Genomic DNA, 27,139 nt, shown 5'->3' with positions numbered 1-27,139 from the left:
TGGCTGATTGGTCCAATATTTTTGTTAGGAGTTTATCCAATGTTTTCTTTCTCTTTTGTTTAATGTTTCAGTAGAGGTTCCTTTGATATTTCTGATTACTTTAGGCAGGCAGTTGAACAGCTGAGAACCTCTAAATATCAGACTCGTACGGTAAAGTGATTTTGCATGTGATTCCAAAGGTGGTATATTTGGAAGCTGACAATATCTAACAATTTGTGCATTAAAATTCTCTCTAATGCTGAAGTTTGGAACAGCATTCAATATAGTAGAGATGCAACACTTTCAAATATTCCTAGTAGTTAAGGCTTTTAACTAAGATATTTTACTGATGAATGTTCTTCATAAACCTTCAGTTTCTTTTATGAGATCAAAGTTCTGAGCAGTAATCTAACTTGCTCAGAACTGAGGTTTTCCATAGTTTTCTATGGTTCTCTTGTCATGAAGGTTTGTAGAACCCATCCTATAAGATGTCTGCATTTAGAAGCTAGTTTGGTGATGTGGCTAATGAAAGATACATCATTTGACATGATTACACCTAAGTCCTGTATGTCATTAGTGCTCTGAATCATTGTGATTTGTATGTATTCCATCTGTCATGAAGAACCTGAAATTTTGTTGTATTAAATTTCATATTGTTTTAATCTACTCATTGATAAATGATGTATATCTCATTTTGGAGTGTAACAGTATCATCTGGAGTTTGGATAGCCATTGATATTTTTGCATCATTGGCGTAACTCATTAGTTTGGATGCATGCACTTCTGATAGGTTGATGATAAATAATAATAGTCCTAGAACCATTCCCTGAGGAATACCACTTATTACAGGTGACTTTGCAGACAGAAAACCATTTCCAGCAACAGATTGTCTCCTATCATGTAGGAGGTCAAACAGCCATTTTCTGAGTTTTTATTTTATTTATTTTTATATTAGTTTTTATTTTGTGAAGAAACCTAACTTCAACTTTTTACAGATCAATACACTGTTTTCTAAGCCTGAGAATGGTATGTAGAGGGTGCAATATTGAATTTTGCACTCCCCACAAAATTTTAGGGGGTGCAATTGACCCCCCACACACACACACTGCACCCCCTGTTCCCATGACTGCCATAGCAAAGTTGAAAGATTATTTTTTTATCACAGAATTTAGAGCAGATTATGGAAGACTGAGCAATATCTTACTCAATGAAAATTTTTGTGCTGAAGTGATCATACAGTATCCAGAGCCTGGTGAATTTTCTTTAAAGAATGAAATACGTTTTTATAGAAATCATCATAGTGGATCATCTCTCAAGGATCATCGTAAAATATTCAGTGAAATGCAATGAGAAGTCCATCGCATGTTTCCAAATGTTGAGCAATTGCTCAAATTACTTTTAGTTTCCATCCAGTTCCTGTGAAGCTAAAAGATCTTTTAGCACTCTGCGGACACTCAAAACTTGAGTGCAATCGACCATGACTCAGCAAAGGTTGAATCATACTCTACTATGCCACATTCTTAGAGATGTTTTGGAAAAGATTAGTTGTGAGGAAGTTGCTAAATTATTCATTGATAGCTATGATGTGAGATATGATACATTTGGAAAGTTCTAACAGATAATAAATTTACTTAATATTTTTTATTCAAACATCTGTTTAATTTTTTTGTTTATTTAATATGATAAATTCTTTTGAAGCTTATTATTTTTATATCTGAACTTCATTTGAGTATATAAAATTTAATTAGCATAACATTTTACTTATGTGACAGGGTCCGGGAAAGGCACCATAAGCAATACTAACATGCTCCTTTAAAAATCAACAAATGTTGGTTTGTCCCCCTCACATTTTTAAGGCAATTGTGGCCCCTGTGTAAATTGAAAGGTGAAGTGTACCAGAGATGTGTTCTTTTTTGTTTTTACTTCTTTTCAAGGGACTGGTTTAATTAGGAATATATTTTACTTCTTCCATATTAAAACTGCTTCTTCTAAGGACTTCATTGCAGTGTACAGAGATTTCATTGAAAACTGTTCTTTTGAAGATATTGGGATAGCTTTAACCCCTTCCCAAATTAATTATTTCCCAGCATGTGTTTTATTTTGAATTGAATTCTTTTTTTTTTTTTACTTAGAATGAATACTTTTTGTTGTTTATTATTGCTGAAAACATTCTGCTATTTAATATCATATGTTATTAGATGATACACAATAAAAACCTGTTGACGCAATCATGAAACATCGCATTTTTTTTTACATACATATTTTCTGATTATAATTATAAGAAAGCAGAAAAAAGGAGTAAAAAATAAGAGGGTAAACATACTTTATTTGCAATAAACAGGCATTATTTATTTGGTATGGTAACATGTATGGAAACATGGTATTACACATAAGCAAACATTACAGGTTAGATACATATATTTAAAGTGTTTATGAATTTTTATTCTGCTACTGTCTCATTTCATTGCACAAATTTTGCATTGTCTTGTTGAAATATTTCTTCTTTTTAGTAGGAGGAATATCCACAGGAAAATATTGAGGAAAAAATAAATAGGATAGGGAAATGTCAAAGGTCTTCAACTTTTGGATATGAAATATACAGATGATATTTTGTGATAGTTTGTTCAATGAATTGCAGAATTAATAACAACTGTCGTGAGTGAGCTGTATATCCATGCATGCTGTCTCTGAGTATTGAGCAGAATCTAACAAAAAAAGTTCTGTCAGTGCTTATCACATCTGGCTAACAGGCTTAGAAAGTTCATAAGGCAATTTATGTGTGTGAGAATGGTCCAGAAAGGTTGGAAGACTATGGAATTACATCATGTTACTAGTCCATTATATATTTTTAGGTAATATTTTTGTGCCTTTCACAAAGAATAACAATATCAAACTTTGAGATATCTTGAGATAAACTAGGAAGAGATTAATCCTTTAGCATTCAGTTAACCTTGTCATATGTTATGCTTATTTATTCACACTGTTTTAAATTTATCATTCATCATCTTATAGCTTCAAGATTTTAGTTGTGTGATTGTTTATTGTTAGAATGTCATTGTAGAGTATTTGTGAGAAGCCAGATCTGCCTGCTCTGAATATAAAACAGGGAGAATATTTAGGCTGGCTATGGCTGGTTTAAATGCTAACAGGTTAAACAAGTATTTTTAACTAAACTGTTAATAATTCTTTTTTGGGTGATTGAAGGATTTCTGGATGTAATGTAGCTTTTTATTCTTTTAATTTTTCAAGTCAGTATATGTAAAATAATTTAACCCTAGAGTAATGTCTAAGAAATTAACGAAATCTAGACAGGCCTCTACTGTAAATGTAGACTCAGAGTCTCTTAAAAAATTGATATTACAAACTGAGGAATTAAGTGAAACTATGTGTCAACATACATGGGTATTGATACTTATACACACACACACGCATATATATGCATGTGTATATCCGAGCATACACCCATACATCAGCCTTTCAAATGTACATGTACTTTTTATGTGTGAAAATTTACATAGATTAGTCAATCTTTCAAGTTGCATTATTGTTAATTTATATTAATAAAACTGTCTGAGAATGTAAATTCTTTTAAATTTAGTAAAAGTACAATATATTGTCATGAGATTCCATGTCATTAATTATTTATAAACACACATAAGCACACACATGCATGCATGTGCACACACACACATACATACACACATGCACAGATAATCCCACTCGTGGACGCAACCTCAGGTATAAAGACACACAGACAGACAGACAGACAGACACACACACATGCATGCTCTCACATAGAGACGCACTCATACATACCCTCATGTGCATACACGAGCATTCACACACATGCACACATACATACACACTCACATATGCATGCACATTTGTACACATACTCATATACACTTACACACACACATAACCCCCATACTCAAACACATACCCACCCACTCACACATATACCCCCTCCCCACGCACATACACACAACCATACTCACTTTCTCACACACACAGACTTGAATAGGGAGTCAGAGGTCAGTAATTATCACAGAAGGTATTTATTATCTCTCAGCTGCTGATAACATCATGATTGAATGTAATTTTTGACCACACTCCACCTTCCTTAACACCTGACTAATAATCACACCTTCTCTAATGAACACATTAACACTATTACAAACAACAAAGTGCTACAGCATGCTGTGACAGACTCTCTTCAAAAACAGTTCTTGTGTCCCTATCCAAGGCTGCGATACTATCAAAGTCCACCTTGGTCCAGTCAGTACACCTGCCTCATTCTTCTATTCCCATGACTATGACGTGTCACCCCTCAATACGCCTACTTGTACAATGTTCCCAATCTAGGTAACTGACGTCAATAATTGACTGTTTGTAGCAGGATCTAAAACTGGAGTTTAAATCTCAGTGTTTATAATAGTACAAGTAATGAGAAATGAAGGCAGATGGGCTGAATGCCTGTGTATCCACATTTGAGTTGTTTTTAGATGTTTGGGGATTTGTAGAGAGAACTGATTTTGGTAAAAAAAAAAAAATTAAGGAACAATTGAAAGTAAAGTTGGCATATATATGTTTGGTAGTTTAAATTTCAATATCGACCAACCCATATCAACTATATATGTGTGTGTATATATATATATATATATACACACACACATATATAGTTGATATGGGTTGGTCAAGTGGTTGGCGTTAGGAAGGGCATCCAGCTGTAGAAATTCTGCCAGATCAGATTGGATCCTGGTACAGCCATCTGGTTCGCCAGTCCTCAGTCAAATCATCCAACCCATGCTAGCATGGAAAGCGGACATTAAATGATGATGATGATGATGAAAGTTATATGTGTGTGTGTGTGTGTGTGGAGGTGCAATGGCCCAGTGGTTAGGGCAGCGGACTCGCGCTTGTAGGATCGCGGTTTCGATTCCCAGACCAGGTGTTGTGAGTGTTTATCGAGCGAAAACACCTAAAGCTTCATGAGGCCCCAGCAGGGGCGGTGGCAATCCCTGCTGTACTCTTTTGCCACAACTTTCTCTCACTCTTTCTTCTGTTGGCCTGCTTGCTTAGCCAGCAGGGTGGCGTCATTCGAAGGCTAAAACAATGTGAAGCGCATTGTGACCAGTGATGTGTAGCAACATATGATAGCCTGGTCAGTCACGGTAACCACGGTGATATATATATATATATATATACACCCACACAGATGCAAATACATTTAAATTTAACACTCACAGACGCACGCACACACACACACACAACACACACACACACATATACACACATGTCATACAGCTGCTATCAGGGGAAGATAAACTTTAATTGTTGTTGTTGTTGATGATGATGATACATACATACATGCATGCATACATACATATGTATGTTGTATATATATACGTGTGTGTATATATATACAAAAATATGTAATATAATATATAACATAATATATATAATGTAATATATATCTAAATATATATATATTCTTTTATTCTTTTACTTGTCTCAGTCATTTGACTGTAGCCATACTGGATCACTGCCTTTAGTTGAACAAATCAACCCCAGGACTTATCCTTTGTAAGCCTTTTACTTATTCTATCAGTCTCTTTTGCTGAACTGCTAAGTTACAGGGACATAAACACACCAACATCAGTTGTCAAACGATGGTGGGGGACAAAGATAGACACACAAATACACACACACACACATACATACACACACACACACATACATACACACACACACTCACACACAAACAAACACACACACACACACACACACACACACACACACATATATATATATATAAAGGAATACCAAAAATGGGACAAGAACACAAAACATCCAGACAGATGATACAAAAAACAAGGATGGGTCATTCGGAGTTTTCTTTCTTCAATTGAGTTCCAGATTATCTTTGCAATTTCGGCTTGTTATACTCAAGATTGCTCCAATCTGGTCAGCCTCAAGGAAAACCTAAGCTAAGAGCACTAGATTCCTTGAAAGAAAGCAGTGAATGTATATGAATACAAGGACAGAAAAAAATGGAGAAATGATACACAAATATAGATGTAAATAAGTACATTAACAACAGGTGTCTTTCGACTAAGGACGAATTAAATTAAGCTGGCATGTGTGGAAGCAGGGACACATTTGCTGCTTCTTCCAAGGAATCTAGTGCTTATAGCTTAGTTTTCCTTGGGGCTGGCCAGATTGGAGCAATCTCAAGTATAACCAGCCGAAATTGCAAAGATAATCTGGAACTTAACTGAAGAAAGAAAACTCCGAATGACCCATCCTTGTTCTTTTGTATTGTCTGTCTGGATATTTTGTTGTTCCTTTTTGTATCCTCTAATTGTCTGGATGTTTTGCATTCTTGTCCCATTTTTAGTATTCCTTTTTATATAAATATAGCAGCGTACGTACACTTTGGTTTCTTATATATATATATATATATATATATATATATATATATATATATATATATGTATATATATATATATATGTGTGTGTGTGTGTTTGTGTGTGTGTGTGTGTGTGTGTGTGATGGGCTTCTTTCAGTTTCCATCTACTAAATTCACTTAGAAGGCTTTGGTCAGCTCAAGGTATGCAGTGGGACTGAACCTTGAACCATGCGGTTGGGAAGCAAGCTTCTTATCACACAGCCACTCCTGCACCTATATGTATAAGATAAATAATATAATACAGTATGATATAATATATTTATATATATAAAATATATAATATGTGTGTGTGTGTGATCATCATCATCATCATCATCACCATCATCATTCAATGTCTTTATTCCATGCTGGCATGAGTTGGACAGTGGTGCATGACAGTCCAAAGTGTAGGTATAAACTCCATATGCTGTATGCAATGTAAGCTATGGACATGCAAGAGATGTAGTGCAATCACAAGCAAACTAATAGAGAACATAAGCTTATGTTCTCTGCTAGTTTGCTTGTGATTCCACTACATCTCTTGCATTGGGTACAGTATATGGAGTTTATACCTACTCTTTTCTATATATTGAGTAAAGTCATTTCCCTGAAGGTACCAAGGTCCTGCCTCCTTTTCTACCTACTAAAATCTTTGTCTTTATTTAAGTTTACCTTAAGGCCTTTCAAATATAATCTTAGCATCCATACTCAGAATTTCCTGTGTAATTCTTCTACAGATCCAGTTATAAGAACTAGCTCATCAATATACAGGAGTTCCCATGGACTTCTAGTCTTAAACTTCTCTGTGATGGACTGTTGATCTATGATGACTTACAGGGATCTGAAAGCTGTGCCTCAACCTTCACACAAAGTTTATCACTGAAATCATTGTTGATACTCACTTTACTGCATCTTTGTATATGGCTTATACAGCTCTCACAAGCCATTCATCGATGCCTTGTTTTCTTAATGCGGTACTCTGTCAGATGCTTTCTCCAGGTCAATGAAAGCCATAAATAATGGTTTGCTCTTAGCCAAGTATTTCTCCTGCAGAAGCCTCACTAGGAAGATTGCATCTGTTTCTTTCCTATATATATATATATATCATCATATCATCATTTAACATCCGCTTTCCATGCTAGCATGGGTTGGACGGTTCAACTGGGGTCTGGGGAGCCCGAAAGCTGCACCAGTCCAGTCAGATCTGGCAGTGTTTCTACAGCTGGATGCCCTTCCTAACGCCAACCACTCCGAGACTGTAGTGGGTGATTTTATGTGCCACCGACACAGGTGCCAGACGAGGCTGGCAAACGGCCACGCTCGGATGGTGTTTTTTATGTGCCACCGACACAGGTGCCAGACGAGGCTGGCAGACGGCCACGCTCGGATGGTGTTTTTATGTGCCACCGACACAGGTGCCAGACGAGGCTGGCAGACGGCCACGCTCGGATGGTGTTTTTATGTGCCACCGACACAGGTGCCAGACGAGGCTGGCAGACGGCCACGCTCGGATGGTGTTTTTATGTGCCACCGACACAGGTGCCAGATGAGGCTGGCAAACGGCCACGATCGGATGGTGCTTGTTACGTGCCCACAGCACGGAGGCCAGTCGATGCGGTACTGGCTACGGCCACGTTCGGATGGTTTTCTTATGTGCCACGTGCCACCGGCACTGGTACCACAAAGATACAAATTCCATTGATGTTCATCTATTTTGATTTGTTTTGATTTTCACTTGCCTCAACAGGTCTTCACAAGCGTCACAAGAAGGAAGGTATGCACAGGTGGACTGACTACGTCCCAGGTAGGGGCCATGGGTTATGGCCTGACTAGTCTTCGGATGGTGTTTTTATGTGCCACCGACACAGGTGCTAGATGAGGCTGGCGAACGGCCACGATCGGATGGTGTTTGTCATGTGCCCACCGCACTGACTACGGCACTGATGGATTTCTTGTGTGCCACAGGCACTGGTACCACAAGATACAAATTCCATTGATGTTCATCTATTTTGTCTATTTTGATTTGATTTGATTTTATTTTCACTTGCCTCAACCGGTCTTCACAAGTGTCACAAGAAGGAAGGTATGCACAGGTGGACTGACTAGTCTTGCCGGGTCTTCGGAAGGTGTTTTTATGTGCCACCGACACAGGTGCCAGATGAGGCTGGCGAACGGCCATGATCGGATGGTGTTTGTTACGTGCCCACAGCACGGAGGCCGGTCGATGCGGAACTGGCTACGGCCACGTTCGGATGGTTCTCTTGTGTGCCACCGGCACTGGTACCACAAAGTGTGTGTCACCGGCACTGGTACCACAAAGATACAGATTCCATTGATGTTCATCTATTTTGATTTGTTTTGATTTGATTTTCACTTGCCTCAACAGGTCTTCACAAGTGTCACAAGAAGGAAGGTATGCACAGGTGGACTGACTACGTCCCAGGTAGGGGCCATGGGTTATGGCCTGACTAGTCTTGCCGGGTCTTCGGATAGTGTTTTTATGTGCCACCGACACAGGTGCTAGATGAGGCTGGCGAACGGCCACGATCGGATGGTGTTTGTCATGTGCCCACAGCACGGAGGCCAGTCGATGCGGTACTGGCTACGGCCACTTTCGGATGGTTTTCTCTTGTGTGCCACCGGCACTGGTATATATATATATATATATATATATATATATATATATATATACACATACACATCTACACACACATATATACATACATATATACATATATCTACACATGCAGACATATATCATCATCATCATCATCATCATCTAGAATTCCATGTTCGATGGTTGTCAAATTGTCTAAGCCATGTCAACATGGAACATGAACATTATATGATGTTGATGATTTATATGTTTATGTATTCATACACACACACACACAAATGTAAAAATGGAATTTTCATTTCAGGATGAAAATAGAAAATCAGAATTCAAAAGAATGTGTAAGCAACAAAAGTCATAAACATTTGAAGAAGGAAATTCAAGACAAAGTCCGCAGCTACCACAGAAATCCAGTTGCAGAGAATAAAATTCCATCTTACATGTGAGTTACTTCTTAGTATCCATTGTAGTTGCTGATTTTAGCCCAAGGCAGCATCGATTATGCTGACTTATGATCTAAGGTACTCCATTCACACCCGTTCTGTCTCTTGCAGGTTAGGATATCTAGAACTTCATCACTATCCAACATATCCCTCCTTTTTTAAAAACAGTAGTGTATGACAGGAGGGAAATTTGGTTTCTATTTCTATCACGTGAAATGGCTACAAAGAAGTTCTCTTTTTGATTTGCAGTTATTTGCTTTTGTTTTTGTTGTTTGCTACTGTCTTTGTTATTGTTGTTTACTATTAGGTCAGTCAGCTCTCATCAAACAGTCATGAGCTGCCTTTAATTCAAACATAATAGTCTACCTAGGATTACTTATGCAACTTGTTCTCTCTTTATTTTTGTGAAATGACTTGAGTGGGATTCAGTTGCTGTTTCTAACAACGAGTTGTAACTCCTTTGTCAACCCAGTTTGTTGTTATGATCTTGAACACAATAATACTATGTGTGTGCATGCATGTGTATATCATCATCATCATCATCATTTAGCGTCCGTTCTCCATGCTAGCATGGGCTGGACGGTTCAACTGGGGTCTGTGAAGCTGGAAGGCTTCATCAGGCCCAGTCAGATCTGGCAGTGTTTCTACGGCTGGATGCCCTTCCTAACGCCAACCACTCCGTGAGTGTAGTGGGTGCTTTTACGTGCCACCCGCACAGGTGCCAGACAGAGCTGGCAAACGGCCACGAACGGATGGTGCTTTTACGTGTCACCGGCACGGGGGCCAGGCGAGGCTGGCAACGGACACGAACGGATGGTGCTTTTACGTGCCACCAACACGGGGGCCAGACAGAGCTGGCAAACGGCCACGAACGGATGGTGCTTTTACGTGTCACCGGCACGGGGGCCAGGCGAGGCTGGCAACGGACACGAACGGATGGTGCTTTTACATGTCACCGACATGGGGGCCAGACAGGGCTGGCAAACGGCCACGAACGGATGGTGCTTTTACATGTCACCGACATGGGGGCCAGACAGGGCTGGCAAACGGCCACGAACGGATGGTGCTTTTACGTGTCACCGGCACGGGGGCCAGACAGAGCTGGCAAACGGCCACAAACGGATGGTGCTTTTACGTGTCACCGGCACGGGGGCCAGGCCAGGCTGGCAACGAACACAAACGGCTGGTGCTTTTACGTGCCACCGACACGGGGCCCAGACAGGGCTGGCAAACGGCCACGAACGGATGGTGCTTTTACGTGTCACCGGCACGGGGGCCAGGCGAGGCTGGCAACGGACACGAACGGATGGTGCTTTTACATGTCACCGACATGGGGGCCAGACAGGGCTGGCAAACGGCCACGAACGGATGGTGCTTTTACATGTCACCGACATGGGGGCCAGACAGGGCTGGCAAACGGCCACGAACGGATGGTGCTTTTACGTGTCACCGGCACGGGGGCCAGACAGAGCTGGCAAACGGCCACAAACGGATGGTGCTTTTACGTGTCACCGGCACGGGGGCCAGGCCAGGCTGGCAACGAACACAAACGGCTGGTGCTTTTACGTGCCACCGACACGGGGGCCAGACAGGGCTGGCAAACGGCTACGAACGGATGGTGCTTTTACGTGTCACCTGCACAGGGGGGCAATCTTGCCAATTGGTTTTGCACTAGGGATTCAACAGAGTGTTAGGTAGCAGTCAAATTATGTAACCTTGCGTTCATCAGTGGTAGCCGTTATGGAATGAAATACGGCTACCTCTGATGAGTGCAGGGTTACATAATCAGACTGTTACCTAACACTACATTGAATCCTTAGCCTGAAACTGATTGGTAAGATTGGCTATAACGGATATATAATACTGTCCACTTCAACTAATATACCCACCCTACTGACAGAGATATGAGTGCATTTTTTCCTGACTCTTAGATGATTTACACACACATATGTTCATCAAAATATAATTTCTTCGATCCATTGCCATCAATCTTATCAATTTGTTTCACACTGGATATTAAGTGGCCAAACGATTATTCAAAAACTATGTTCATTGAAGGTGATATGAGAAAATAATGAATGGCTCTCTCTTTTTATCCCAACTCACCATGCTAACTTACAGTTAATGAAAGAGAAAAAGAGAGAGAGTACCAAATGTATAGGTCCAATGAATTTTGTTTAGGATAATAACATGCAGTTATAGTTGCTATGTCTGTTTATTAGCTAAATTAGAGACATCTGCTGCAAATTGTGCTTTTTCCAGTTAGATTGATCATGATTATAATGGTTAATCATTTAACCATTATACATCTGTCACCTATTTCAAACAGCACTGCTTTATCACCTTATTAATCCTCCTGCTTGATTTAAAAACAGCTTTGTAAAACAATAGGAACATATCTATGAAAACTATGTTGACAGTTGCAGAAGAAATTTAACAGTGGCCTGTCTGTGTTAGCAGTATAGGGGAATGATACCTCTATGCAAGTGTAGAGGCTTCATGTGTTGTGGAATGGTCTTCACTGACATTATCTTATTATAATGTTGTAAGCTTATACAGTTTTATATCGAGTTGTCCTGTATGCAATTAGAGGTTGCTATGGTTGCTGTCTCATGATTGTAATGAAGGATGAGAATTTATTTGCTAGCTGAAGATGAAGAAGAGGAGATGAGGACAGGATAGGTAAAGGAAAAGACAAGGGAAGTAAAAGGAGGTGGGAGAAAGAGAGAAGAAGAGAGAAAGAGGAGGGGAAGGACAGGGAAGGAAGAGGCTGAGGGAAATGAAAGAAGAGGTGGGAGGAAGACAGAAGAAGAGGGAAAAGGGGACAGGAAGGAAAGGGAATGAAGGGGAGGAGGGGAGGAGGAGCTGGCCAGCGTTTATAGATTGTTGTTGTTATTTACAACAATACTCTGATTCATTAAACTGACCAATGATCAAAGACAGTCTTGTGGTGACCATCTTATTTTTTCCTTTCTTCAGGCACAGCATTATCTCTGATTGCATTATCTAATGAGTTTTTCTTGTGCTTTTTTTTTTGAAGATAGCAAAGAAGAGTCTGAGGGGTATTTGATGTCCTTTTTGGTTAGTGTATATTTATAGGATATGTTGTAGAACAGACATGGGACGTGGGGTAACATAATAAAGTTGGTAGGGTTAAGATCTTAAATGGTTACAGGTCATTGGTTGATATGGATGGATTTATGTTGGAAAGGATTATTGTTTTATTTTATTTTCTCTTCTAAGTCTGATATTTATTCTATCAGTTACTTTTGCTAAATCACTTTAGAGGAGTTCACCATGTTGTTGGTTATCAGGTCAGATGTCTAGTTTGAAGCTAACATCCTTTTTTCTTCCCCACTGTCTCAGGTACCTTGGAGGAAATAGAGGATCGGGGTGTTGCCATTTCTTTCATGACTGAATGGTAAAGATAAATAAATTACTCAATTAACAAATAAGCAAGCAGGCAATTATGAGCCACTGAGGGTTGCCTCAACATGGTTGCTCAATGAGCTGGAAATAGCATCAAAATTTCCCTTAAACAATACCCCGCTCTCTTCAAAAAGGAGTAAAACACATTGAATAATGCAATCCTGAAAAAAAAAAGTAAAAACGGATGGTCATGGATGGAATGCTTTTGATCATAGATTTGCTTAACCAGTATTGGCTTAGTGCTAAACAACAACCATATAAATGACTAACAATTTGACTTTTACAGCTAGGAAACCAAATCTCCTTTCCATGTTAAATGACTACTTTATAACATAATTAGAGATGTATTTGTGTGTCCCGCATTTTGACCTCTGAAAACTATTTCAAACAACCCCTATCCATATACACACAAGAGTTCAGAAAACAGAATTAGTCAGCTTTCCCTACTACTTTCTCCTTTCAAATGCATCTCTGAGCTTGTGACAATCTTATTTGCAAATTTTTGGTACTCCTCCTGCAGAGAAAGGTTTTATTTATTTATTTGGTAATTTATAGGTTTGTTTGCTTACTTGTTTGTTTATATATTTTGGCACTAATTCCAAATTGGTAAAACAATTCTTGAAAGTTGAATGACTTATGTGGAATTTCAAAATGACCTAATTTACATATATGTAATATTGTATGTATGTATGTATGTATGTATGTATGTATGTATGTATGTATGTATGTATGTATGTATGTATGTATGTATGTATGTATGTATGTATTATGTATGTATGTATGTATGTATGTATGTATGTATGTGTGTGTATGTATGTATGTATGTATGTATGTGTGTGTGTATGTATGTATGTATGTATGTATGTATGTATGTATGTATGTATGTGTGTATGTATGTATGTACGTATGTATGCATGCAAGCAGGCATGGTTTGTGTAGTTAAGACGATGATGTAATAACCTAGTTATGTTGTATGTTGCATGTTATTCTCTGTATCTTGTTATGGTATTTATCATATACATCCTTTCTTCAACTAAAATTCTGTTGTAGTGTAAATTCATCAATATCTATAAAATTAATATCTCGTATATATATATATGTAAACAACAAACACACATACAATTATTGTAGCTATACACACACACACACACACACACACACACATGTATATACATGCATATATCATCATCCTTTAACGTTTGCTTTTCATGCTGGTATGGGTTGGATAATTTGACAGGAGCTGGTCAACTGGAGAGCTGCTTGGGCTCCATATCTGTTTCCGCATGGTTTCTACAGCTGGATGCCCTTCCTAATGCCAATCACTTTACAGAGTGTACTTGGTGCCCTTATGCAGTACCAGCACAGGTGTTGTCACGTGGCACGGGCACAGTTGCTTTTTATGTAGCACTGGCATCCATGAGCCTGAAACATTATGAATGCTTAGCTGAAGAGGGGGATGCTGGAGACATGCCTGTATACAAGGATGACCAAAAATATATTTAGCTTGACATGTCTTCTCTAGCACAACAAACTGCCAGAAGTCTCAGTCCTCTAAGATCCTTTCTCACCACTCTGTCCCATGTCTTCTTGAGTCTATTCCTTCTTGATGCAACTGTCTCCATTCATATGCATCACATGACTGTACCATCACAGTCTTCTCTCTTGCACACTACATCTGATGCCCTCTATATCCAGTTTTTCTCTCTAATCACTTACACTCTGTTGCATATGCACAACAACATTATCCTTCCAGCAGAGCATACTGGCTTTCTTTCAAGCAATCATATGTCCTCTGCAGTTACTGCCCATGTTTCACTTCCATGTAGCATAGCTGTTTGTACAGAGGCATCATACAATCTGACTTTCACTCTGAGGGAGAGGTCCTTTGTTACTAATAGAGGTAGTAGCTCTCTGAACTTTACTCAGTCTATTCTCATTCTAGCAGCTATGCTTTCGGAACAACCTCCACCATTGTTAACTTGCTCTCATAAATAACAGAAACTGTCTTCTGTATCTAAGGATCCTAACTGACATTTGAGGAAATATGTATAAATATATATATATCATCATCATCATCATCATCATCGTTTAGCGTCCGTTTTCCATGCTAGCATGGGTTGGACGGTTCTACTGGGGTCTGTGAAGCCAGAAGGCTTCATCAGGCCCAGTCAAATCTGGCAGTGTTTCTACGGCTGGATGCCCTTCCTAACGCCAACCACTCCGTGAGTGTAGTGGGTGCTTTTTACGTGCCACCCGCACTGGTGCCAGACAGAGCTGGCAAACGGCCACGAACGGATGGTGCTTTTTATGTGCCACCGGCACGAGGGCCAGGCGAGGCTGGCAACGGACACGAAACGGGGCGGTGCTGGCAACGGTCGTGAAACGGAAAGTTCTCTTACATGCCACCGGCACTGGTAACACATCTGCAATTTCCATTGATCGATTTCGATTCTGATCGTCACTTGCCTCAACGGGTCTTCACAAGCAGAGTTTTGACATGCCACCGGCACTGGTAGCACATCCGCAATTTCCATTGATCGATTTCGATTCTGATCCTCACTTGCCTCATCACGTCTTCACAAGTAGAGTTTTGTGTCCCAAGAAGGGAAGGTATGCATACGTAGGCTGGCTCCATCCCATGTAGAAGGCCACGGGTTATGGACTCACTTGTCCTGCCGGGTCTTCTCGCGCACAGCACACTTCCAGAGGTCTCGGTCTCTAGTCATTTCCTCAGTGAGACCTAAAGTTCGAAGGTCGTGCTTCACCACCTCGTCCCAGGTTTTCCTGGGTCTGCCTCTTCCACAGGTTCCCTCAACCGCTAGGGTGTGGCACTTTTTCACACAACTATCTTCATCCATTCTCGCCACATGACCATACCAGCGCAAACGTCTCTCTTGCACACCACAACTGATGCTTCTTAGGTCCAGCTTTTCTCTCAAGGTACTTACACTCTGCCGAGTGTGAGTACCGGCATTACACATCCATCGGAGCATACTGGCTTCATTTCTAGCGAGCTTACGCATATCCTCAGCAGTCACGGCCCATGTTTCACTGCCATGTAGCATGGCTGTTCGTACACACGCATCATACAGTCTGCCTTTCACTCTGTGCGAGAGGCCTTTTGTCACCAGCAGAGGTAAGAGCTCTCTGAACTTTGCCCAAGCTATTCTTACTCTAGCAGTTACACTTTCAGCACACCCGCCCCCGCTGCTGACTTGGTCACCTAGGTAACGGAAACTATCAACTATTTCTAGTTTTTCTCCCTGGAAAGTGACGGAAGTTGGTCTCAGAGCATTTTCAGTGTTTATTGTTCCTGAGCATCTGCCACATACAAAAACCATCTTCCTAGTTAGCCTTCCTTTGACATTGCTGCATCTCTTATGTGTCCATAGCTTACACTTGGTGCATCTTATAGAGTTTCTACCTACACCTTTTCTACAGATCGAGCAGGGCCATCTACCTGAAGGTGTTTGTGATTTGTCTACCTTCCTACTGATTACGACTTTGGTTTTAGCTAGATTGACTCTGAGGCCCTTCGATTCTAATCCTTGTTTCCACACCTGAAACTTCTCCTCCAGTTCTGATAGCGACTCAGCAATTAGAGCAAGGTCATCAGCATAGAGGAGCTCCCAAGGGCATCCTGTCTTGAATTCCTCCGTTATTGCCTGGAGGACTATGATAAATAGGAGGGGGCTGAGTACTGAGCCTTGGTGGACTCCTACCTCTACCCGGAATTCTTCACTGTACACATTTCCAACCCTCACCCTACTAGCGGCGTCCCTGTACATGGCCCGCACAGCTCTCACTAACCATTCATCTATCCCTAGTTTCCTCATTGCCCACCAGATAAGGGATCGGGGGACCCTGTCGAAGGCTTTCTCCATGTCAACAAAAGCCAGGTACAGGGGCTTATCTTTGGCTAGGTATTTCTCCTGCAGCTGCCTTACCAGGAATATATATATATATGTAATCACCATCATCCTTTTTATGTGCACTTTTCCATGCTTGCATTGGTCAGACAGAATTTGTCGAGATGGACTTTCTATGACCAGATGCCCTTCCATGTCCCCAGTACTTGCCTGTTTCCAAGTAAAAGGTAATATTTCCCCATTGCCAGGCATCTTTTCATGGAAGAATGGAAATGAAGGTCACTGCTTGGATGAAAGTGACAACTCTTACAACTATTATGCAGTGTCAAGCCAGAGACTGTAACAAACACATACACACTTACATATATACATATACCATCTACCAAATACACTCACTGGCTTTAGTCAGCCGAGGGTTATAGTAGAAGACTTAATTTAAGATGCCATCTAGAGGAACTGAAATTGTAACCATGTGGTTGGGAAGTAAACTTTTTAATAACGCAGACAAACCTGCATCTACACACACACACACACACACAGTCACATGCCCACAAACATGCACACATGCACACATATGTATGTATATATATATATATATATATATATATATATATAAAGGGAAAGTTTACGAAAATAAACAAAAGACGAAGACAGGTGGTGTACAAAACAAACAGATGTATTAGTATAGCGCTATATATATTTATATATTTATATATATATATATGTCAGTGAATATATGTAAAAGTATAATACTTGTCAAAATTATGGTATTTATTTCTGTTTTCTGTTTAATAATACTTAATTTTTTTTGCTTCAAGCCTTGTTCCATTTTCTTCATGTATTATGTCTTGCTTTCATTCACTTATTTCTATTCTTTTAACTTTTGTATTCCTCTTGGGCAATCACTCTCTCTTTTCCTCTCTCTCAAGATATGTGTGTGTGCGTGTGTGTATCTGTGTGTGTGTGCGTGTATGTGTGTGTATGCCCCTCCTGGCTATTTTGTCTCAATCAAAATCTGCCTCTCATTTCTCTTCATTTCTCAGTGACATACACGCGTGCACGTGCACACACACACACACACACACACACACACACACACACACACACACACACACACACACACACACACAAACACACATACACACACACACACAAACACACACACACATGGACATTCCCTTGTTGCAGAAACCCTGATATCATAATCAATTCTATGTCTATCTTTTATTTTATCATACTACCTCTCTAATTACCCCTCTGGATTGTGTAGTTCTATTTTCTTTCCACTGTTTTTCTCTTTATCTTTTCCCCATGTCACTCATTTCACTTCCCTACTCTATATTTCACTGTTTGCTCATATGATTGCCTGTCTCACAATCTGGTAAGTACTTCTTTCTCTGCCTCTCCTATCCTGTTAATTTTCTACCTATTTATCTATCTAATTTATCTGCCATTATTATACTTCCCCCTTCTCTTTCTTTCTCCTCTCTCAGCTCAGTCATTGCTTTCTCCTAGTTTTACAAAAAGAGGAACCACTATAAACTACTATCAATCTTCTACATACCAATTTATCTATCCAATTTATCTTTGTTTCTCTCTCATCTTTCTCCTCTCTTTGTGCAATCATTGCTTTTTTCAGTTTCACAGAAAGAAGGAATACAATAAGCAAACAATAAAATTGACATGTGACCCAGTATTTTATATATTAAGATATAATGTATATGAGTAAATAATACAAGCAAATGTAAGAAATTGACACCAAGCTGAATGTCTACAAGACTAGAAATTCCAGCATTGTTATATTGAATCCAGCCTTGAAAATATATTTCATTTTGACAAATTTATACAAAATGCTTCTTGTACTGTCTGTAGTGCCTCATGGAATGATTGTATTAGAATCAGTACTATAATTATCTTATGTCAATTGAATGGAATCCAAAATGTTGTAATCAAAACAGACCAGATGAGTTAGCCAAAAGGTCCACTGCCTAGAAAAACAGGTCATGTGTATTGAAATACAAGATTTATCATAAAGGGTTGGTTGGTAGGTCCTGGGTAAAATGAAAAGACACATAAATGCAAATATTGATGAAATAGAGATTTGCTTGCTATTTCTAGCAGATCAAGCAACCACATGGAGGCTTTCTCTTTGACTCAAATATTTCTATGTTTTTGTTTCTACTAAATGTTGTACTGTAGCCCATATCATTGCTCTTATGATTTATTGTACAACATCTTTTATCTTTTGTTTGTCTTAGACTGCAGCCATGCTGCAGCACTGCCTTGAAGGGTTTAGCCAAACAAATCAACTTCAGTACTTAATAGTTTTAAAACCTGATACTTATTTTATCACTCTCTTTTGCCAAACTGTTAAATTACAGGGATGTAATGAAACCAACACTGGCTGTCAAGAGGTGGTGGTAGGGAACATATAAATGGACACACACATGGACATATATGTATACATACATATACACATATATACATATACGATAGGCTTCTTTCAGATTCTGTTTTTCAAATCCACTCACAAGGCTTTAGTTGGCCTGGAACTATAGTAGAAGACACTTGCCATGTAGTGGGACTGAATCCAGAACCATGTTGCTGAGAAGCAAACTTTTTATTACTCAGCCACACCTGCCCCTATATTCATGAATATTTTACATTTTATCAAATATTAGAACATGGTCATTAGATGATGATGATTTGAAAACCAAAAGAATTTTGTTTTGTGACTGTATTGGAATTATATCCTGAGCTCTTGATTGGGAGCTGCAGCACTATAACAATAATTTAGTTTCATTGCGGGGTCAGTTGAGGACAGCTTGTTTAGAATGCAGAATAACAATGCAAATTGTTCTAATGTTTTACCATTATAATTGTGTAGAAAACAGCAACAGGATTACTTGAAGGAGCTTCAAGATATTTACCAACGTTTGAAGAATCGACCTCTACTGTTTGAACAAGTTGAAACAGTAAGTACCAACATTATCCTGATCATCGTCATTGATGTCATCACAGTAATCATCAGCTTTGACATTGCCATCATGTACTTATTGTTATTGACATCATCATTGTTGTCATCACTGCTATTATCATTATTATAGTATAATTAGGTGTTATTTTTAGTGCTAATTATTTTGGTCAGGAAGTGGGACTCCAGCTAAAGAAAGAGAGAGAGAGAGAGGACTACACCAGTACTTGCCTGGTGCTCACTACAGCTGGAAAGACTGGAAAAGCATGATCAAAAACACAATGCATTTTCCTGTCTAGGAACCAACCCTGAAGCTTTATGATACTGAGTTTTACATCCTAACCACTACATTATGTACCTTCACTAGTCATATGTATAGCTGATTAAAATGTTAAAAAAAAAGCTATCATTAAGTGTTAATGATTGAGCTCTTTATTTTTGACCATATTACTGGCATCTGTGTTATGCTTTTTCATTAAAGTCTACTTCTACTTCAACTCTCTTGAATTCAGTAGAAAAATCAATTCCTCTAGTGGCATAGAAACATATTTGAGACTGTTTGCCATATCAATAACTGTATCGAGATGTTAACAATATTTATATCTATTTTTCAATTTTAGACAGTAGTGTAAAAATATAGGTTTTGAACACATCAACTTCAATAATAACAGTATTAATAATGATGATGATGATTATGATGATGATGGTGGTGGTGGTGGTGGTTGTTTTTGTTGTTGTTGTTGTTCTCGTATATTGCCATTGGCAATATTGTGAATGTATGTGACTTAGTGGTTAGGGCATTTGGTTCACAATCATAAGGTCATGTGTTTGATTCCTGGTGGTGCATCGTGTCCTTGAGCAAGACATGTTAATTCATGTTGCTCCAATCAGCTCAGCTGGCAAGAATGAGTAGTACTAATAATTCAAAGAACCAGCCTTGTCACATTCTGTGTCACTTTGAATCTCCTTGACAACAATGTTAAGTGTACATGTGTCTGTGGAGTGTTCAGCCCTTGCACATTAATTTCACCAGTAGGCCATTCCATTGATTGGATCGGCTGGAACATTTGTTGTCATAACTGATGGTGTGCCAGAGAATATGGCCATATGGGTGACGCATGAGAAGACATAATAATAATAATAATAATAATAATAACATGGCTTCTGATCTTAACTGATTGGAAGTGTTATCATGTACATTGTTTTGTCTTGGTATAAAAAGACGGGCTACAGCAAATATTCTGCTCAATACCACAGATTTGCTTGTCAGTTGTTTGACCTTAACCAGTTGAGCATGTCCCTTAGTGGCTGACGATGTGTGCATCTCTGATCACGAGCAGAAGTAGTGGGGGAGCATCATAGCCATGTGTTGACAGGGATTCTTTGGGGTTTGAATAATTCACCTCTGGAAACATGGGTGTTTTGTTCAACATCCTTAAACAACCCTTATTCAGGGACCTTTCGAGTGGGATGGGTTACTTGACCTGAAGAAAATTCTAACTGGGCCCCACCTGCAAGGTCATGTGCTGTTTATTTTGATATGAGATCACCATGTCGCGCACATATGGTTGTGATGCATGTGCCTAGTGTACCCTTATCAGACGGGTAGTCATGATAGGTATACTGGGCTTCGTATATTTTACCCCAAGTGTCACTTTGATGGCATGCACTGCTCTCTCACTCAGTAATAATAATAATAATAATAATAATAATTATAATAATAATTCTTTCTATTATAGATACAAGGCCTGAAATTTTTGAGGAGGGGTATAGTCAATTACATTGACCCCCAAGTACTTGACTGGTACTTATTTTATTGACCCCAAAAGGATGAAGGGCAAAGTTGGCCTCAACCATTATAATAATAATTTTTTCAAATTTTGGTACAAGGCCAGTAATTTTAGGAGAGGGAAGTCGTTGATTACATAAACCCCAGTGCTTGGCTGGTATTTATCTTATATAGCATGGAAGAATGAAAGGCAAAGCTAACCTCTGCGGAATTTGAACTTAATACATAAAAGCCAGAAGGAACACCATTTTGTCCAGTGTGCTAATGATTCTACCAGCTTATCATAATAAAAATAATGATAATGATACTTTCGACCATAGGTACAATGCCTGAAATTTTGGAGGATAGGTATAGTTGATTACATTGACCCCAGTATTCAACTGGTGCTTATTTATCGACCCCAAAAGGATGAAAGGTAAAGATGACCTCAGCATACAGATGGATGAAATGCCACTAAGCAATTTTTCCAGTATGCTAACGATTCTGCCAGCTTGCTGCCTTAATAATAATAATGATAGTGATAATAATAAGAATAACAACAACAAAACGATGATAATAATAATATTAATAATAATGATTTCTTTTATCCTTTTATCTAATTAGAATTTTTCTTTAAACATAATGGTAATAAAATTATTGTTAATGATAATAATACTACTAATATTGAAAATCTATTTTATTGGAACAATACTACTAAATATAATATTAATACATATGTAAATGAGATTAATATTTTTGTTTCTTTTCTCTCATCCCACCTCCTAATTCAAACTATTTCAATATTGATTTATCATTGCTCACATGCTGTAGCCTAATCAATGGCCGTTAGCGCATGCATGGGTGGTGTGGTGTGTGGAGGGGCAAAAAAATCTAAAGAAATTTGTTTTAACTGAAATCAGTAGGAAGATGAATATCGATGACATTAGAGGGGAGTTGAATGTGGTGGTGGTGGTGGTGATGTGGGGGAGGTAATCTGTAAAAAATAAATAAATAAATTTTGGAGAGAAATTAAATTTTGTGTTAGAATTAGGTCTGTATACTTCAACTGAATGAATAAATAATATGTATTAGATTTCTCTGAACTGTAGATGGCCACCCAAGCAGAAACCACAGCTGTTAAACAAACTAGAACTTAGATTTTTCTTTTTATCTTTTGTTTCTTTTTTTCTTTGTTTCTTTTATACTTTTATTCATTTTGTTACAAAGTTCTGGTTTTCAAGAGGTTCAAAAAAATGTTTTGCAGCAGACAACTTCACTGAGTTGTTGCTTTTGTTATTGTTCCTGTTTTTGTTATTAGTGTTATTATCATTGTTGTTGTTCCTGTTGTGGTAACTATTTTTGTTGTTGTCATTGTTGCTGCTGCTGTTACTTAACTCTAACTTTGTTTGGATTCAACCAACCTCTGACAAACAATGTTCCAACAATGACCCTCCAGTCCTTTTGTTTATGTATATCAAAACTACACTGTCCAAAGTATCTGTTTTTTTATTTTAACCCTTTAGCATTTAATCTGGCCATGTCTTGCCAAAATATTCTATTGGGTTGTCCAGAAAGTTCGTGCCAATTTATAGTAGCTTCCTTTCAACTTATTTTAGAACATGGTTGAGTCCATAAAATAGGATTTGGCTATGCCTCCATTTAGAGCACAGTTTAAGCTCTCTTTTCGTGGAAGAAGGTTTATGTTCCTATAAACTGTGTTAATTCTGTAACCCTTTAAAATGGAAGATAAGAAAGTTCATTTTCAGCACTTGATGTTTTGGGAACCAGACAAAAATTACTGCAGCTCGACTGGGATGTGTTACCCCACCCTCCATATTCACTAGATATTGCTCCTTCGGATTTCCACTTATTCAGGTCTCTGCAGAATAGTCTTAATGGTAAAAATTTCAATTCTTTGGATGACGTAAAAAGATTCCTTGATGAATTCTTTGCCATGAATCACCTCAATTCTGGCAAGAGGGTTTTTTCAAGTTAAAGGAAAGATGGAGATTCATTGTGCAACAAAATGGTTCATATTTGGTTGATTAAAAATGTAATGGCAAGTATTTATTGACCTTTTTCTTTCCTTTAAAAATTGGCACAACTTTCTGGACAACCCAATACTTGTTTAATGTTCAAATTGGCCAAATCTGGTCTCTCACACATACCCTACAATGTCATATTAAAAATAAACAATCACATTAATGAAATCTCAAGGCTATGAGATAATGCATAATTAATTCAAAGCAACATGAATAAATAAGTATTACATTTGACAAAATAATCTGTATGCTAAGGGGTTAAAATAGTAGGCTGTGACTTGAGGGGAATTTAGTTGCTATTTTTAAAAGGTAGAGCACTAACAGAAGACAACCTCAGCTCATGAATGAGGTACCATAGACAGGTGACTGTATTTAGCCTCCATTCATGGCCTGGTTCAGTGGCTCTCAACCAGAGTCCATTTGACCTCTTGAAGTCCATATAAGAGTTTTGGGTGTCCATGCTAAGCAAAATGATAAATTGGGGATCCACAGTAGTATTTTAGGGGTCCATATAGACATTTTGCTCTAGATGTATTTATTGCAAGAAACAGCTAAATTTCTTTCTCTAGCGCTTTACATACTTCAACCTACATAAGTGAATGTGTGAAAAGCAAAATGAGAATTTTGAAAGAAGTATCTATAAAACTAGTTTTTACACATCAAATGGCTATGAGGCTCCACCAGAGTAAAATAGTAGTCAAAGAGGTCCATAAGTAGAAAATGGTTGAGAACCTCTGGCCTAGTTGGGCTCACAATCATAAGGCTGTGGTTTTGATTCCCAGTCTGAGTGGTGTGTTCTGTTCTGGAGTAAAACTTTTTATTTCATGTAGTTCATCTCCATTCAGCTGGAAATGTGTACCAGCAACAGCTTGGGATTTGGGTGGAGATTAACCCTATGATGAACTGGTATCCCATTTAGTGGGTGGGTATTGAATATGCCATAGAAATTGGGACAATTTCTCGCCTAAGTCCTATTTACAGCTGGGTAGACTGGGCAGAGACAGTTACAATTGATTTCTCAAGCCAATAAGGGAGTCTCTATATGGTCCCTTAAACTGCTAGAAATAGCATCCAAATTTCCTTCAGATCACATCTTAAAAAAACAACAAACACATTAAATGAAGTTGTTTGGAGAGGAAAATGGATTGTGGTCATGGCTAGAATGATACTGATTTCAAATTTTGGCACAGGGCCAGAAATTTTGGGGAAGTGGGTATGTCATTTACAACTGGTACTTATTTTATCGACCTCAAAAGGATGAAAGCAAAGTCGACCATGTTGGAATTTGAAATGAGAATGTTAAGACAGACGAAATACTGTTAAGCATTTTGCCTAGCATGCTAATAATTCTACCTGCTTGCCACCTTATGGCTAAAATCATATTAATTGTAGGTTTGTTATGTTGCTCTTTGAAAATTAGTGAAGAACATGGTTTTCTGTATACACCATTATGTAGGGTGCATTAATTTGGTTTGTAGTATGTTAGTTATTTAGGGAGCTTGGTGAAAAACTGCAGTGTTTCGTAGGGAATCCTGTGGCTTTAGGCAATATGGCAACCACTTCTCCTCCTCCTCCTCTACTAAGCACTTTGTCCAGTGTGTTGACGATTATGCCAGCTGAGGCACAAGGCCTGAAATTTTGGTGGAAGTGAGTAGTCAATTAGATTGACTCTAGCACACTGCTGGTACTTATTTCATTGACCCTGAAAGGATGAAAGGCAAATTTGAACTCAGAATGTAAAGATGGATGAAAGGCTGCTAAGCATTTAGTCCAGTATGCTAGTGATTCTGCCAGCTTGCCATTTTAGTAGTAGTGGTAGTAAGTAATAGTAGTAATAATTTCAAATTTTGGCACAAAGCCAGCAATTTCAGGAAATGGTTAAGTTGGTTATATGCAGTGCTCAATTTATTTTATCAACCCTGAAGGATGTAAAGCAAAGTTGACCTTGGCGGAATTTGAACTCAAATATAAAGATGGATCAAAAGCTGCTATGCATTTTGTCCAACATTTTAATGATTCTATCAGCTCACCACTTAGAAGACCTGATTTTGTAGTAGTAGATAAAAAAAATAGAAAGTACCAGATAATTGATTTTACAGTCCCAAATGATGAGAAAGTCAATATGAGAGGTAGAGAGAAAATAGTTCCAGGACCTAGATATTGAATTACAGAGGCTATGGAAAGTGTGGGTAAAATGTATCCTTGTAGTTATAGGTGCATTAGGAACTATCCCTAAAGATGTGAACAGACGGAGAGAGGAAATGGACATAAAATTTAGTTTAATGCACCTCCAGAAAACAGAATTACTAGGGACTGCTAGAATACTTAGGAAGATTCTTGGCATCTAAGGTTACTTGTTGTATCCCAATGTTAGGAATTCTTCTTTGTCGTTGTGCAAATATAAAATAACAATAACAATTTTCAATGTAACTTATGAATTTTGCTATTTTCTTCTCACTTTTCAGAAAAATGCTAAGAATAAAGCTGAAGAGAAGTTTTACAAGACATTAAAAGAGTATGGTATAGATAAGAATGACATTGATGTGGATCGGAAAAGGAGAACCAAGTACAGGACATTATCACCTGACTTAGAAGACAAAGGTTTCCGTTCTGAAGGGGACACAACAAAATATAGCAGATGTCCTGCACATGGTAATTCTGTTGCACAATATGAAGACTTCCTGAGGCATCACTGTGAACATGACAATGCAAATAGATATTTGGAAGATGGACATCATAGTGATTGTTGTCACCGACATCTATCTGATTCCAGTTCTCAAGGTACTGTTTCAAAAAAGAACAATGAGAGAGCATGTAGGTGGTCAAATGATATGCTAGAAACAGCACCTAAATCTTTATCAAATCACACCGTATCATCCTAAAAAGAGGGAAGGAGACATTAGATAATGTAGTTTATCTTTTAGCTTTTAATTGTTTTTAAGCCATTGGACTACAACCATTTGGGGCACTGTCTTGAAAGGGTTTTTTGTGAAACAAATCAACACCAGTACTTATGAAGTCTGGTACTTATTCTATTGGTCTCTTTTGTTGAAACACTAAGTTATTGCGACGTAAACAATCAAGCATCAGTTGTCAAGTGATGGTGATAGACAAACTCAGACACAAAGACACAAACATACACCTACATATGCATGTATGTATGTGTATATATATATGTGTGTGTGTGTGTGTATATACACACACACACACATATGTATATATATGTGAGGTGTAGTCAAAAAGTATCCAACCTTTAGCCAAAAAGCAAGTTATATTAAAAAACTCACCATTTTGATTTAGTCTCTTTCAAAGTATTCACCTTGGGAGTCTACACAAATCTGCCAGCATTCCTGCCAGCGCTGGAAACATTTCTGGAAAACACTTTTTGGGATGCAGTAGAGCTGTACCGTCAAATTTTGCTTAATGTCCCCTGTTCACTCAAATCTTTTCCCTTTGAGTATTTCTTTCTGAGCTTTGGATATAGCCAAGTCACAAGGAGCCAAGTCTGGGGAGGAGGAAGCCTAATGAACAAGTGCTATGTTTTGCTTGATGAGGAATGCTTAGATGAC

At 38.5% G+C, this 27,139-nt stretch overlaps 1 protein-coding gene across 1 annotated transcript in view; it reads left to right on the top strand.

Annotated features, from left to right (window-relative positions):
- LOC115217619 (protein FAM161B-like) overlaps window positions 1–27,139 on the top strand; it is a 96,414-nt gene that overhangs the window by 50,268 nt on the left and 19,007 nt on the right. Inside the window, exons 3-5 of the mRNA XM_029787371.2 lie at window positions 9,353–9,487; window positions 19,674–19,761; window positions 26,036–26,351. Of these exons, the coding sequence (XP_029643231.1) occupies window positions 9,353–9,487; window positions 19,674–19,761; window positions 26,036–26,351 (539 nt within the window). The remainder of the gene's footprint in view (window positions 1–9,352; window positions 9,488–19,673; window positions 19,762–26,035; window positions 26,352–27,139) is intronic.

The sequence above is a fragment of the Octopus sinensis genome, linkage group LG11, assembly GCF_006345805.1.
Source record: "Octopus sinensis linkage group LG11, ASM634580v1, whole genome shotgun sequence".
In the NCBI taxonomy this organism is placed as follows: domain Eukaryota; kingdom Metazoa; phylum Mollusca; class Cephalopoda; order Octopoda; family Octopodidae; genus Octopus; species Octopus sinensis.
This window is presented reverse-complemented; position numbering and strand designations above follow the sequence as displayed.